Source organism: Portunus trituberculatus, chromosome 41 (assembly GCF_017591435.1).
Source record: "Portunus trituberculatus isolate SZX2019 chromosome 41, ASM1759143v1, whole genome shotgun sequence".
NCBI lineage: Eukaryota > Metazoa > Arthropoda > Malacostraca > Decapoda > Portunidae > Portunus > Portunus trituberculatus.
In genome coordinates, this window is record NC_059295.1 from 11,212,659 (window position 1) to 11,230,158 (window position 17,500).

General features: G+C 41.7%; 1 protein-coding gene across 1 annotated transcript in view; it reads left to right on the forward strand.

Annotated features, from left to right (window-relative positions):
• The window catches only part of LOC123516500 (N-acetyl-D-glucosamine kinase-like), a 35,382-nt gene that overhangs the window by 1,635 nt on the left and 16,247 nt on the right, over positions 1–17,500 (forward strand). The window contains exons 2-3 of the mRNA XM_045275892.1: positions 4,308–4,392; positions 15,765–15,863. Coding sequence (XP_045131827.1) covers positions 4,308–4,392; positions 15,765–15,863 — 184 coding nt within the window. The remainder of the gene's footprint in view (positions 1–4,307; positions 4,393–15,764; positions 15,864–17,500) is intronic.

The following is a 17,500-nucleotide window of genomic DNA, read 5'->3' on the forward strand; positions in this document are numbered from 1 at the left end:
CTCCCACTGATGTGCAGCAGTTCATGGTAGGAACATGCACGTGTGTACTTATTGATGTAGCTAAGACAAATGGTGGGACGCTGATGCGTGATTGTAACCAGGTTAATAGTCTTATTCATTATTCACACTAATCTTATTGTCCAATTTGAAGATAGGTAAAATAACTCTCTCTCTCTCTCTCTCTCTCTCTCTCTCTCTCTCTCTCTCTCTCTCTCTCTCTCTCTCTCTCTCTCTCTCTCTCTCTCTCTCTCTCTCCCCGTTGTCATTTTGAACCACATTCCCACGAACTAGATTTATTCAAGATAATATTATTTTATGTGTAAAGTAGCCTTGCAGTATTTTGAACCTTCTCTGCTGTGTGTGTGTGTATCCTGTATGGGTGGATATTGATATTTTGTTTTCTTTCTTAAACGACTTTACATATAACCGGGTTAAGTTCGCTGCCCTGTGCTACATAGGTCAAAAAAGTGTATGTGTGGGGAATGGGCGGCAATGCACCACATTCTTGTGTGTCACAGTGACCCACACTATAAATGAGTCCTTGTGTATTCAATGAGATTATTGAGACGGCTTGTTTTGTATTACTTTCTCTCTCTCTCTCTCTCTCTCTCTCTCTCTCTCTCTCTCTCTCTCTCTCTCTCTCTCTCTCTCTCTCTCTCTCTCTCTCTCTCTCTCATTTCAGTCTTATTTCTGACAAGTCTCGGATCCTGTCTTCCTGAGACGTGCGTGGTCTTAAGCGCATTTTGCACATGTTAATTTATTACAATTAGTTTGAACCAGTTACTCTGGCACAGGCAGTTAGGTTTTCTTTGCAGTTTGCTCAAATACCATTCATGATTTTCTTAATTACCAGATTAATTCCCTTGCAGGTTACTGGCGGGATTTGTAAAACAATGATGATTTGATATATATATATATATATATATATATATATATATATATATATATATATATATATATATATATATATATATATATGGTGGAAATACGATTAAGACCATTTGATTAATTTTTAAAAAATCTTTCCAACTTTAAATTTTGTGTACTTGCTTAGTAGAGACGATGTTTAGTTCTTAGCCAATAACATATCTTTTACGTTAATAATGTTTAAATGTGTGCTCGGATGCGGATCCATCGTCTGGATTCCCGCCTCCTTAAAAAGAATAGATAAACAAACGGCTGTGAAGCACAACTTGGTCTCTGCATATCCCGAAATGTTTAGGTGCCACGTATGAAATATTTTCAATTGGCTGTTGTGACAATGTATCGGGTTTGGAAGTGTTTTCGTCATACAAGTAACAGTCTAACAAACACATACATTTTGCTCTCTCTCTCTCTCTCTCTCTCTCTCTCTCTCTCTCTCTCTCTCTCTCTCTCTCTCTCTCTCTCTCTCTCTCTCTCTCTCTCTCTCGATATATATATATATATATATATATATATATATATATATATATATATATATATATATATATATCGTGCACAGTGAACGCAGGGTATGACACGTAGTAGACACCACATTTTTCCAGAGCTGAAGTGACTGGGATGGGCCCGGAAATTCCGTCGGCGTCATTTGTACTGAGCTTAGGTATGCTAACATCTGTTTCACTCGAGTAGTTGAAATTTTCTCATTACTGACGAATAGAAATGGAGGATAACGAATACGAAGGCTGAGTAATGAGACTTTAATTAAAGATTAAACAAATGTATGGATAGTGTTGAAGTCCATTTAGATATAGGTATATTTTGTAGTGAAAGGAACACATGAAAGCCTCCCAGCCACTAGCAGCTTCCCTTATTTTTCGTTTCAATTAATAGTTGACAAGGATCATTGTTTGGTACACGCGTTGAGTTTGAAGTATCGCGATCCATGATGGACAAGGAAAGGAACTGATAAATGCGTAAGATGTCAAAAAGGACCAAATAATGAAATGAATGTCGATCAATTTAGTATAAAAGTACACATATGTATGAGATAGTTATATGGACAATTGGGTAATGAAGGTGGTAAATAAATTTCACTATCTAATTGTGTCAGACGTCTGACGTCTTGAGGATAATCAGGCGGCGGAAGGACAGGTGAGGGTGTCTGGGGAGGGAGGGGTGGGGGTTGATAGAGTTGGAAGGCGTAATTGTTCGCTTGTCGCCGATCTTGTGAATAATCTCTGGGCACTTCAGCCTGAGTGTCTCTTATCTGTGAGATCATGCGACACGGGATGCACCGCTAACCTAGATCCTCGCTTTTGACCCACACAGATAACATCACTTGCATTATCCTCGAGGGAAGTGGGGAGTTTGAAGACCAGGGGACGGGGCCATCATTATGCAAATTTCATGTAACGGAGCTACACTTGTTCAAACACACAGCTGACTTTAGTACCAGCCAACACACACACACACACACACACACACACACACACACACACACACACACACACACACACACACACACACACACACACACACACACACCGCGTAGTGTAGTGGTTAGCACGCTCGACTCATTTTTTTTTTTTCCAACACTTTGTTTTCCCTTGGCCAGTGCCCTTGTAATGTAAAAAAAAAAAAAAATAATAATCGAGAGGGCCGGGTTCGAGTTCTGGGGCGGTGAGGTAAATGGGCAAGCCTCTTAATGTGTGGCCCCTGTTCACCTAGCAGTAAATAGGTACGGGATGTAACTCGAGGGGTTGTGGCCTCGCTTTCCCGGTGTGTGGAGTTTGTTGTGGTCTCAGTCCTACCCGAAGATCGGTCTATGAACTCTGAGCTCGCTCCGTAATGGGGAAGACTGGCTGGATGACCAGCAGGCGACCGAGGTGAATTTCTCTCTCTCTCTCTCTCTCTCTCTCTCTCTCTCTCTCTCTCTCTCTCTCTCTCTCTCTCTCTCTCTCTCTCTCTCTCTCTCTCTCTCTCTCTGCGTGTGTGTAGCATATATCTATCTATCTATCTATCTGTCTGTCTATCTATCTATCTATCTATCTATCTATCTATCTATCTATCTATATATATATATATATATATATATATATATATATATATATATATATATATATATATATATCTATCTATCTATCTATCTATCTATCTATCTATCTATCTATCTATCTATCTATCTATATATATATATATATATATATATATATATATATATATATCTATCTATCTATCTATCTATCTATCTATCTATCTATCTATCTATCTATCTATCTATATATATATATATATATATATATATATATATATATATATATATATATATATCGGATTACTTTCTTTTACGTGGCAGAGAGAGAGAGAGAGAGAGAGAGAGAGAGAGAGAGAGAGAGAGAAAGTTATATCAGCGCCATCCATGTAAATGCTTAGCAGTCACATGATAGCTTGATTTTCAGACATAATGAATAACATGTGATGTTAGAGAAACACACACACACACACACACACACACACACACACACACACACAGCAGATAGACTAGTGGGACTGGGGAGAAAGCACCTTCGCATGCTCATACCCATACGTCTACCCTCCATGATTTACCAAGGTTGACTCCCCTTGGTTTAACGTGGAGAGATCTCTAAGGTTAGCTACCCAAGATGTTTGCGTCACACAGGGACGGGCGATGGGTCCACTCATCCCTCAGCATGGAAAGCTATCTAACTGGTAGTCAAAAGAAAACTGTAGCTTTCATCACGGAAGTGTAGGTACTATATAATAATGTGCATGCATACGTACATATAGCATGTGATGTCCACTAAGACTCACTCTTAATTAGTTATGGGTTTAGTTTGTGCAAAAAAAAAATGTTACGGTGCAGCTGGATTGGATATTTTTCATTGATTATTTTTATTTATTTATTTTTTTTTCTATTTATCTTTTATTTCTTTTTTTTTTTTCTTTTTTGTGGACTAAACATTCATAACGGGTAGTAGTTTGAAGTAAGGAAAATTAATAGCTTCCTGGGACATGGGCCCAGGTCCCTCTCATCCCTTGTGAGTTACGCCACTGAGTGCCATTGCCAGCCAGCATGGTGACCTAAATTGCTACAGCAACGCGGACTGGCCGGTCGCTGTTGAGGCACATTCAGTACTCGGTCCACGTTTTTTTGTATTTGTTTATTTTTTTTTCTTTTTCTTTTCTTTCTGATCGTGCAAATCAGTTCTGTCTGTTGTATATTATATTATGTTATATTATGTTTTGTATTGAATTTTTCACGTATTTCCTTTACGATGCATTTCGTTTTGAAAATCTAAGTAAGTAGGTAGTGATGCGACTGATGTCTGCTGCTATACATGAAACGTGTCTTGTGTTGACAGAGGCGGCACACACTCCTGGGTGGTGCTAGTGAACGGCAGCGGCCACAAGATTGTCGAGCTCGAGGGGCCTTCCACCAACAAATGGGTAAGGTTTTCAGCGTCATATGTTAGTTTGAGACTTGTTGTTGTTGTTATAATTATTATTATTATTATTATTATTATTATTATTATTATTATTATTATTATTATTATTACTACTACTACTATTGTTATTGTTTTTCTGCCTTGTCGCTCAACTTTACTGCTCTCATCTTCATCATCGTATCCACCACATGGAGAGAGGAAGTCACAAACATTACCGTAACTTGCTAGGTAAACAAGAGTAATTGAAGTGAATGGCGTGAGCATGGGACTGGTGGCAAGGTATGACGGTGCATAAAACTCGGCGCGGCGCGGAGTGGCGGGCAGCTGCTGCAAGGTCGTGTCGGGAAAGTGAGAGTGATCAAGAGTGTGATGACTGAAAGACCGCCGTGCACATAAACGGGTTTGGAAGGAGACTTATATTTTTAAGCGGACAGGAAGTGGTACGTACGAGGAGATCCGTCAGCATGGAAAAATGAAATCATTAAACACGTTCACTAGACGCAATTGTGCAGTTCTTGACCAGACTGTTGTTGTGTAGGTACTACCATGATATTAATAGTTGTAATTATCATCAGTGTATGTGAGTTACCAGTAAGTTAATCTTATATGATTGGGGAGAGAGTAAAGTGGGACAGCTAAGCCAGACAGATACCACACCTCGCTTGCTTGAGGGTGCGGGAAGTTAATTAAGGGCGAGAAAAAGAGATATATGGCTCTGTCGTCTGACTCGGGATAGGAACGCTCGGTTCCCTCACTTGTCAGCATGGCTGACATAATAACATGAGTCATTGATGACATGTATGTGTAATATTTGTGTCTTGTCATTACATAAAAAAAAATAAATAAAATAATTAATTTGTCGTATCAACGTATTGATATATAGCGTCCAAATTTCTTACACGCTATACAAAACCCTTGTAAGTCCCGAATCTCGATTTATTGAAGATATTTTATGATTATTGGAGGACAGTTGTATGATACACATAAGAATGGTGTGTGTGTGTGTGTGTGTGTGTGTGTGTGTGTGTGTGTGTGTGTGTGTGTGTGTGTGTGTGTGTGTGTGTGTGTGTAATTCACCTCGGTCGCCTGCTGGTCACACAGCCAGTTTTCCCCATTACGGAGCGAGCTCAGAGCTCATAGACCGATCTTCGGGTAGGACTGAGTGTGTGTGTGTGTGTGTGTGAGAGAGAGAGAGAGAGAGAGAGAGAGAGAGAGAGAGAGAGAGAGAGAGAGAGAGAGAGAGAGAGCAGTACACACGTAATGGGGTGTTGCTCTGGTTTAATGACCTGTGTTTTTATTAATCTTGATAACGGCGATTATCGGGGCCAGGACAAGCGCATTATTGCCGAGAGGGTTCATGACACATTAATCTGCTCCCGTGATAAGGAGTGTAGGAACATCTGGAACATTTTGGAGGTCACGCGCTTGACTTGTGATCGTTAGCTGTAAGTTTACCTACTGCAGTGGCCTATGTCTAAGGCTGCCACATCCCTCACACCACGCAGCCTACCTTCTCGCTCAAGAACGACGGTAACAGCTCGTTCAGTGAAAACCTGTGCGACCTGCGGGGAGCCAAACCTCAGTTTGCCAAGTGAAAGGCGAGGTGCTCACGAGTCATCCAGCAACTGTGTGCCTGTGTCGAAGTTGATGTGGAGGGGTATATTATTGTTTATAGAAAAGCAGATAAGATGAGAACCAGTCGATGAAAAAGTTCATTAAATGTCTTTAAGCAGTGAAGTTAAAGCAAAGGTGTTTTGATTCATAATTTCCCGATGTTGTTGAGTACACAAGTAAAAGGAAAATTATTGTAGAATATTCCGGAGTTTACAAATGTACTGATAGTTGTTGTATTAGTGTGTGGAGCGAGTAGTGTTTTCTAAACCGGTGTCCTGGATTTAGTCGGAAAAATCAGAGAATCGTCTTTGGAACACCTTTAGAGCAGCTTCCTTGTGAGATATACTTTTTAAGCTTTATATAATAACGTAAAACACATAGATAACATGAACAATTGATAGTAATGATAATAACAATAATAATGATAATAATAATAATAATAATAATAACAATAATAACAGTAATAATAATAATAATAATAATAATAATAATAATAATGATAATAATAGTATACAGTCAAAAGTAAAAAAAAAAAGTAAACATCTGAATACAAGGTATCACTAGTTTTGGAGTAAAATAGGCACAACTAAAGATAATGGTCAGCTTTGCCTTTAAAGTACCGTTATAAATATATTTCTTTGCTGATTTGCTATATATTTTTTTCAAATATTATTATTATTACTATTTTTTTTTTTCAATAAACTACAAGTTATTGACTTTTCCGCGTTACATTGTTTTGTGTTTAAAGTCTAAACTACACAACATTGTGTTTGTTATACCTCACTGAGCTCATTGTTGTGAAAACAAGCCTGACATATAGAGAAATTTATTCGTTTGAATAATGCACATGATTATCGAAAAGATAGACATGGGATTGCAAGGCATGAAAGCAACAAAAAACATAAATGTTACATACGCAGAGAAGAACGCGAGTGGAATACACAGAATAACCAAGGCCACAATAATGAGGCGTCGGACGTGGAGAGGGGGGGCGGGGAAGGGATATGAACATGGTGTTCAGAAGTCATGGGGTGGAAGAGAAAGTGTATTAAGGTGGCAGTCAGGTGGGGTAAATGGAGAAGACAGGTGTGATTACGATGATGATAATTACGTGAGTAAAACTAGAAAAGAAATACGCTGAAGACGAGATTATAGTTATGATATCCCACTAAATGAATGTGGATTGGAGAAAGGGCATGTCATTGGTGCAAAACTATCAGATGATGTGCTAAAGCTAAATTTTTGTTAAATTCATATCTAACGATTTCCTCTCTCTCTCTCTCTCTCTCTCTCTCTCTCTCTCTCTCTCTCTCTCTCTCTCTCTCTCTCTCACACACACACACATCTCACACACACACACACACACACATTCACACACACACACACACACACACACACACACACACACACACACACACACACACACACACACACACACACACACACACACACACACACACACACACACACACACACACACACACACACACACACACACACACACACACACACACACACACACACACACGCACACACACTTCAAACTGCACAAAATAATGATTATGTAGCTTTTCATGACCGTAAACCCACAATCGTAATAGTGGCGCTAAGAACAAAGAACTCTTCACCTTGTCAAGGAACTTACGGGACGCAGTCTCTCTCTCTCTCTCTCTCACACACACACACACACACACACACACACACACACACACACACACACACACACACACACACACACACACGAGGCTCGACCGAAGCGACATGAACATTATCAGTTTCCTGTGACATAGGAGTGCGTTCATCCCGGTGGCGCCTGTCCTTGCGTGGCCCTCCAACGGGAATCCTAGTTGTAGCATCAAAGATTACTCAATTCACCTTAGCGATGGCGGTATCTGCGCACTACTTGATGATCAGGAGTTAAGTAACATACCGCACTCCCTTCCAATGTGTTTAGGGTTTTCCCTCAGTCTTGCATTACCGGAGAATAACTTTCTTTGATTTAGTAATTTAGTTTAATGTCATCAGATCAGGTGACTTTTGGTGAATGGTGAACGCTGCATGATGGGAGTGAGTAACAGTTTATCCAAGTTAAAAACTATTTGTAAAGACAACAGATATTATAAATTTAGTTACCGTGAGTGTTTTCTCCATTGATCCAGAATGTTCGTTATGCTGTCACTACACTCATGAAAACACCTTTGGAACCCCCAGTGATTTCCGTTGGAGTATAATGAATGTTAAAAATAAAACGACAAAGTGTTCAGGATATACGTTTCCATGACTGCACGCTCCAAGGTGCGTACAAGTATGTATGTTTTATGTCAGGGGAAGTGTAGTGGTGTCGAGTTCATGAGGTGTCACGGGAGAGCAGTGCTCAGAAGAGATAAGCAGTAGATATAATGCCACGAACTCTCACGTTTTATCAAATGTAGATTCTAATCAACCGCATTCTTTTTGGCGATCACTGTAAAAAGAAATTGTGTACAAAATTGCTCATAAAGATTGCATATAATCTTTCAAATCAATCTGACCTCAAAAATCATGAAAGTGATGGTTTTACGAAAAAAAAAAAAACTACCTATTTTTGTTTTCTTAACTGAGATATATTTCTTATTGGTTTAGTGTCTGTTTTATTTTCATCCTCACCTTCTTAATTTACTAATGATTTTTTTTTGCATTGTCTTCCTTTCTATTGCGTTCTGTCGTGCTTTGCAGATTAGTAATCAGATATGTAATAATGTTAATGGGTGTTAGAACAGTCACCTGTAAACCCAAATAATCTTTTAAATCTCCATAATTACTATATTTTACCGATGTAGTATGAGTTCATGACATAATCTCAGCAGTAGAAAGATATAGTAAACAAGAATCATCCCTAGGCCAGACTCCTCAGCTTGGCAACGCGTGTGTGTTACTAGAGTGTGGTTGTTTGAATCTCTGGGAAACGCATCTGAACTATTCTTGAACTAACAGCAAAAGAGTGAAAAGGTGCCACTAGAATTAATTTACTCGAGTGTGGGAAGTTAATTTATCTTCGTACAGTAAAGATAGAGGAACACCAAGGTCGTGGAACCTTTGGTAAAGACCAGGGGCTCATAACCCAGAGCCCACTGCGACTGACCTTCGAACAAACTGGATCCTAACTCGGCTCGGACTGCACCGGGACCTTATAGGGCGACGGTCCTGCCAGGTGTGTCAAGGTCATTATCACGATGTGCGTTAACCTCTAATGAAAGAAAAAGAAGAAAAAAGAAAACAAAGTACCGTTTTGTCAAAAGCATGTGTGATTTGCTATTGCTTGCAAAGATCCATTTTATGCCCATCTTCGATACTTATATATATGTTAAAACTAAACTAACTAAGGAATTACGAAAAACGAGAAAAGAGGGAAAGAAATAATAACATTTTGTTTAGATAATAAATTTCAGAATGTTGACGGAAGAAAAAAAAAAAAAAGACGAAAATGTGCTGGTGTGACGCGGCCTTAGAATCGTTAAAGTAATAAGTAATAATCTTCCAAATACAGGAAGGCTTGCACGCAGGAAAGCTCCCTGAATACTCTGACCATGTGCCAACAGTCTCGCCTCCTGATTCGTGTGAAAAGTCTCTTGTCGTGATTGGCCGCCACCTTATCCTAACCTAACCTTGCTGAAAAATGTGTAATAATAGAGAAGAGACCTTATCCAGTAATTTGATACAGGCCAATTAGATTAGATTAGGTTAGGGTTAGGTTAGTTAGAATAGGATAGTTAGGTTAGGTTAGATTATTAGGTTAGCAAGGATAGATTAGGTTAGTTGTTTAGCTATTAGGTGGCGGCCAATCACGAGGCGAGATTTCTCGCACCAGATACGAGGCGAAACTGCGTACGTAGCGCAGTGAATGGGAACTTTTCTTTGTTTATATCATCCTCAAAACACACACACACACACACACACACACACACACACACACACACACACACACACACACACACACACACACACACACACACACACACACACACACACACACACACACACACACACACACACTGAAGATAAGTAAAAAAAAAAGGAATAAAAAATAAGAAAGACGAACTAATCTAAAGCTAAGATAGACTTTAACAGACACAAGCATATAAATTCTGAATCGTGTCACATTAACATACGTACTGTCTCCAGCTCGGCAAGTGGACGACGTAGTGGCACCAGTTGTCTGCCTCTCAGCTCTGTCTTAAGTTCGAATACTGTTGCCAGACTAAGTCCTTCACCCTTAGCATGGAGACAGAACTGTAAATGTAGTGCATGTAGGAATTTCTCTCTCTCTCTCTCTCTCTCTCTCTCTCTCTCTCTCTCTCTCTCTCTCTCTCTCTCTCTCTCTCTCTCTCTCTCTCTTCGTGCATAACCCTGACCACGCAGACACCAATATTAATTTTGTTGTGCATGCAGAAGCTGTGTAACTCAGCAGAGAGAGAGAGAGAGAGAGAGAGAGAGAGAGAGAGAGAGGTATTCATTATAGATACTAGAATAAGGATCAAACTAAGGGAGGGAGAGAGAAGCTAGAGGCATATCAGTGATGGGAGAAACGCCAAGGAGAAAGGAGTGAAGGAAGTGAGGAAAGGGAGCGCAAAGGAAGGAGGCAATAAAGCAGTAAAGTGTGGATAAATGCAAAGAGGAATGTACTCGGTGCGTGTAATAGGAGAGAGATAGAGAGAGAGAGAGAGAGAGAGAGAGAGAGAGAGAGAGAGGATTGGGGGAAAGCTGGAGGGTTTTTAAAGGTGAGACGGCGGAAGAGTGCGTCAGGGATAGGAAGGCAAGAGCGCAGAGGAATGTGAAGCAGAAGGCAGAGGTAGAACAGTAAGGTAACCAGGTATATATATATATATATATATATATATATATATATATATATATATATATATATATATATATATATATATATATATATATATATATATATATATATATATATATATATATATATATATATATATATATATATATATATAGAGAGAGAGAGAGAGAGAGAGAGAGAGAGAGAGAGAGAGAGAGAGAGAATGAACAGGTAATGAATTACAACAGCACACACACACACACACACACACACACACACACACACACACACACACACACACACACACACACACACACACACACACACACACACTGTATAAAATTAACTTTACAAGGAAAGACGAGAGAGAGAGAGAGAGAGAGAGAGAGAGAGAGAGAGAGAGAGAGAGTAGCCAACCACACACACACACACACACACACACACACACACACACACACACACACACACACACACACACACACACACACACACACACACACACACAGACTTTGTATAAAGTTAACTTTACAAGGGAAAACGTGAGACAGGAATGGAGAGAGAGAGAGAGAGAGAGAGAGAGAGAGAGAGAGAGAGAGAGAGAGAGAGAGACGTAGCCCAACCACACACACACACACACACACACAGGCAGAGCGGGTGACCTTGCAGCATACCCGCTCAAACAGATAACAAAAAGTAACTTCAGCAACCCTCTGTTGGGCACCGCTTCGCTAATGTCAGGCAAGGTCATCCCCTCCTTCCCTCCTCCTCCTCCTCGTCCTCCTCCTCCTCCTCCTCCTCCTTCTCCTTCTCCTCCTCCTCCTCCTCCTCCTCCTCCTCCTTCTCCCTCCTCCTCCTCCTCCTCCTCCTGCTGTCTCACTACCCTGCCTTACCTACTCAACAACGCCTTGCACAATGGATGGATAAAATGAATAACTGTATGGATACTATTGTGTGGACTGACTAAAGATAAGTTAATAGATTCGTTCCCTGATGTTATTGTTTTGATTGTTTTCCCTTGGTGGTGGTGGTAGGAAGTGGTTACCTTGGAATTTGTGGCTTTTTTTTTTTTTTCTTTCTTGGTCTTGGTGTTGTGATAGATGGCTGGTGACTGGTGGTGGTGGCGGGTGAGGCTTAAGACAGGCAGTAGAGGTGAGCGGGTTTAGCAGTGGTTGAATGTAGTAGTAATGGCGGCGGACACTGAGGTGGTGGCTTTGAATACCTGATGGAGACATGTGGGTGTTGTAATTGCGGTGGAGGAAGGCAGTCAGTATGGTGGTGATCCTGAGGCATGCCAAGCAACGGCAACTGCTAAAGTAATGATAGTAGTAGTAGTAGTAGTAGTAGTAATGATAGTAGCAATAATAATAATATATGCTGCACTGCTGTCTAAATACGTGCAGTTCGGGGCAAGATAGGCATAATGGAATTCTTATCGCCTCGCTACACACGCTCTGCCTCGTGTAGCGATGTAAGAATTAAATGACAGTTCTTGGGGATACCCTAATATTTCTTGTGTCTTGTTTCCTTCATTTCCTAAGAGGTTATTGGCCTCTTGGCATTAACTCATGTTGACTTTTATTTCCAAATTCGACCATTTTGCTGTGAGAAAATGAGACAAAGACATACAATGTTGGCGATTTTAATATAATAATATGTAGTAGTTAGTAGTAGTGGAAGTTGTTGTTGTTGGTGGTGGTGGTGGTACTGGTGGTGTTACTGGTATGAAAGTAGTAATAGTAGTAGTAGTAGTAATGTCAGTAAAAAAATATAAATGTCTAACTCGTCTTGTTTCATACGATCACTTAAGAAGAATGGACAATGGACCTTAAGGCAAACAAGAAAAGGAAAATGAAGTAGTAATAGTAATAGTAGTAGTAGTAGTAGTAGTAGTAGTAGAAGCAGCAGCAGCAGCAGCAGGAATTTATAGGTGAAATCAAGTTTGACTGACAGTAAGGCTGCAAGTACATCAACTATTGAAGGAGCAGCATGTGTAGGAGTGACATTTAAGGCGTGGTGATACTGGTAGTTGTTAGTCTTGGTGGTGGTGAGAGGGAGGGGGAGAAACGGCAGTGGTGGGCAGGGTGACCTAAGAAAGACGAGGTCTCAATGCACCTAACCTTTCCAGGGATTAGATCACTTGTGCTGGATGCAACTCTTTATGTTAACATTGTGTGTGTGTGTGTGTGTGTGTGTGTGTGTGTGTGTGTGTGTGTGTGTGTGTGTGTGTGTGTGTGTGTGCGCGCGCGCGCGTGCGTGCGCGTGTATGTGTTTGCAAGTGTTTGTTTATCTAGTAGTTGTTCTATCAAGTGCTTGAATTATATATATGTTCGAACCATCTTGTTCCTGTGTATGTGTGTGTGTGTGTGTGGTTTGAGAAGGCTACGTGAGCATGAACATCACATCCAACCTCCCACCCTCCATCCCCTGTGGCTGTAACGCTTCGGTGTTGACTCGTGATATACATCAGCAAAGCGGTTGTTTCAGTTATCAGCAATTGGAAATAGAGACGACTTTAAATATATTTCATATTTTCTTAATTTATATCTTGCATCAGATATTTATTTTTGCTAAAGCACTTTTACTCATCCACAGTGGAAGCTTACCACCTTTCCCCAACATACTTTTACTTTCCTCGCACCTCAGACTTTCCCTTTACTGTGGTTTCCTTGTTCCTGGTCCTAAAACTACCACAAATTCTACGTTAGTTACAAGTGCGACATTTTACCTCTCTGTCTTCATATGCTATTTCGTTATTTATCGTAGTACCTGTAAACAGTGCTGATTTGCCTAGTTTTGAGGGGAGGGAATGGAGGTGGAGATGGTGGAGGTGGGATGAATCCTTGACGAGAACCGGTAATACAGGATCCGTGGTTCCCTAGGGGGAGGGAGGGATGGATGACACCAGTCTGGTAGGATGGTGACAAGGTCTGCATCTTTCTCGGGTAATGTTCTTAGTCTACAATGAAGTTAAATTGCCTTTTCTCTTGTATGAAAGGTGATCTATATGCACGATGAAGAAACTCGCAACTCAGTACACTTAATAGAACAAGAAGTCGTCTTCTAGTTAAGTTACTCCAGCGAGCCACTCCATTGTCCGTCCTGCGTATGTCTAGCGGGATCAGATTTTTTTCTTCTAATTTTTACTCTATTGGTCTTTTTTTTTTTTCGTAAGTAAAACCTTGCTATAGACCTATACACCTCTAGCAATACCTGCATTTAACACCATAGCTGCTCTTACCTCACTTTAAACTTCAGTTACCCACAAATTTGTCTTGCAAGGTGCTACACAGCTTATAATGCTGGAAATGTGACTTTTTTTTATTTATTTTACGACGCATAATCTCCACACTACCGTTATTCGTGTTGCAACTGTCAGGGAAGCGGCAATAACCACTAGAAATTCTTCCTGGTGAGAGAGAGAGAGAGAGAGAGAGTGTTTTTTTTTTTTTATATAAAAAACTGTTATAGTATCTTAAAGCTTCCTTCTTTAAAGTAAATACAAGGCATGGTCAGCTTTAAAAGTTTGTTGACGGGCCTAATTTTTTTTCTTTCCACTTTAACTTTTTCCAACTGAGGCATTCCCAGTGTCCTTACAGTGCCTGACTACTGTTGGAAAGTGCTACGTATAGATGAGAGTGACTGGCACTGAGGGCAGGCGCAAAAACATGGTGGAAATGAATGTAGCACTGCTGGCCATGAATCTACTACTTCCTCTCCCTCACCAGCAAAAAGATAAATAAATAAGTAAAAAAAAAAATAAATAAATAAATAAAAAAAATAGAGTTCTTTAGGTTTTGCAGCTTTGTCTTTCCCATTAGCCCATATACTTGCTGAAATAAATTGACGAGGTGTAGACAGGATTAGTCGTTACTTTTTATTTTTTTTTTATATGCATATATCGTATAATTTTTCATTTTTCATTCTCTCCACTGCTTTGTGTGCAGATTGTATTTGCTGCCCGTGTGTCGTATTTATAGCTGTAGTTTTGTGCTTAGCCTCCCCCCGCCTCTCTCTCTCTCTCTCTCTCTCTCTCTCTCTCTCTCTCTCTCTCTCTCTCTCTTGTCAGAATGTGTGAATGTTTATAAAAGGATGAAGGCAAAATATCGTCGTTCATTCACCTTTCCTCGCTCGAGCGCTGCGTAGTATTATTTATGTATAGATCTGTGGACAGCAATAACTATTCACTATTTTCATGTATCATCACGTGTCCTTACATAACACTACGTTTGATAATTTACTCATAGGTCGAAAACTTTTCATTGTGCCTGTCAAAGAAATCGTCATTTACAACTTTTCTTTTAATGTGTGTGTGTGTGTGTGTGTGTGTGTGTGTGTGTGTGTGTGTGATGATTAGGTATGTAATATAAATATGGAGCGATAAAATAAGTGTGCGTGGCGCCTGAGATAGCGCGAATAGCACGAGTACAACATAAGACACTGAAGTCTGAGTTGCAATGTTTTTATATCAGTGATTGTGAATGCTTAAAAAAATAAATCGTAGATCAAGCGCTTACAAAAGTTATCGTCGACGATCTACACAAGGAGAAAAAATAGCACTCAGCCTTGAAGATACATTGCTTCTCTTGCTCTAAATATTGCACATAGGACATTTGTAACAATTCTTGGTTTTCCTTTTTTATTTTTCCAAGGACGATAATGTGATAAAGCCTACCGTATGACGCGCTCGCGCATCACACACACACACACACACACACACACACACACACACACACACACACACACACACACACACACACACACACACACGTAGCTACTATAATAAGACATCGATGAGTGGTTTACCTGACAATTTTTGTCTCGTTCTTGGTAGGAAAGAACCTTTACCGTCATGTTTTGTTTCTTAAATTGCTTTCTCTCTCTCTCTCTCTCTCTCTCTCTCTCTCTCTCTCTCTCTCTCTCACAAACACGTTGGTCCTATATTTCAGCTGCTGGGCGAGGTCGAGTGCCTGAAAAGGGTGTGGCAACTCGTGCAGGACGCCAAGAAACAGGCAGGAGTGCCATCTGATACCGTCCTCGAGGCCCTGGTGAGTGCATGACATCCTGCTAATTCTTCTTCTTCTCTTTAAGCTGTCCTTTGGCTTGAGGCCAGTGAAGACGATACAACGGTAAATAGATCATGTGCGTGCGGACGTATACACATTTCTGATTTGTGTATGTGCGAGCTGGTGAAGATTGTGATCAGGATAATTCAAACGTACGGTAATGCTCGCGTGATTCATATGAGTAAGGCTAATCAAGAAGCAGGTGATTCAAATAGAGCCTGTGGTAACGATGCACTGTGTACTCCCTTTCAAGGCACTGCAGTGCTTATGACTTATCCACCAGCACTGCAGAGCCTTTCCCCTTACCCAGGCTCATGTCAGACATCTTCCCACCTAAGATATTCGGGACTGTCACCATTGCATTCTTGAATGACTTGTCGTCTGCCACACAGACCACGGTGCACAAATATGAAGTCCGTACATATACATACATACATATCTATATAATTTAAATCAGGTTATTTGTTATAGTTGATTTTTTCTAATGCTACATTTCTTTTAAAAACTGGATGGAGCTCCCCGGCATTTAGCGATAATAGTAGTAGCAGTAGTAGTAGTAGTAGTAGCAGTAGTAGTAGTAGTAGCAGTAGCAGTAGTAGTAGTAGTAGTAGTAGTAGTAGTAGTGGTAGTGGTGGCAGTGGTGTAGTGGCAGTAGTGGTGGTGGTGGTGGTGGTGGTGTGGTGGTGGTGTGGTGGTGGTGGTGGTGGTGGTGGTGGTGGTGTGATGGTGGTGGTGATGGTGGTGATGGTGGTGGTGGTGGTGGTGGTGTGTGGTGGTGGTGTGGTGGTGGTGGTGGTGGTGGTGGTGGTGGTGGTGGTGGTGGTGGTGGTGGTGGTGGTGGTGGTGGTGGTGGTGGTGGTGGTGGTGGTGGTGTGGTGGCAGTGGTGGTGGTGGTGGTGGTGGTGGTGGTGGTGGTGGTGGTGGTGGTGGTGGTGGTGGTGGTGGTGGTGGTGGTGGTGGTGGTGGTGGTGGTGGTGGTGGTGGTGGTGGTGGTGGTGGTGGTGGTGGTGGTGGTGGTGGTGGTGGTGGTGGTGGTGGTGGTGGTGGTGGTGGTGGTGGTGGTGGTGGTGGTGGTGGTGGTGGTGGTGGTGGTGGTGGTGGTGGTGGTGGTGGTGGTGGTGGTGGTGGTGGTGGTGGTGGTGGTGGTGGTGGTGGTGGTGGTGGTGGTGGTGGTGGTGGTGGTGTGTGGTGGTGGTGGTGGTGGTGGTGGTGGTGGTGGTGGTGGTGGTGGTGGTGGTGGTGGTGGTGGTGGTGGTGGTGGTGGTGGTGGTGGTGGTGGTGGTGGTGGTGGTGGTGGTGGTGGTGGTGGTGGTGGTGGTGGTGGTGGTGGTGGTGGTGGTGGTGGTGGTGGTGGTGGTGGTGGTGGTGGTGGTGGTGGTGGTGGTGGTGGTGGTGGTGGTGGTGGTGGTGGTGGTGGTGGTGGTGGTGGTGGTGGTGGTGGTGGTGGTGGTGGTGGTGGTGGTGGTGGTGGTGGTGGTGGTGGTGGTGGTGGTGGTGGTGGTGGTGGTGGTGGTGGTGGTGGTGGTGGTGGTGGTGGTGGTGGTGGTGGTGGTGGTGGTGGTGGTGGTGGTGGTGGTGGTGGTGGTGGTGGTGGTGGTGGTGGTGGTGGTGTGGTGGTG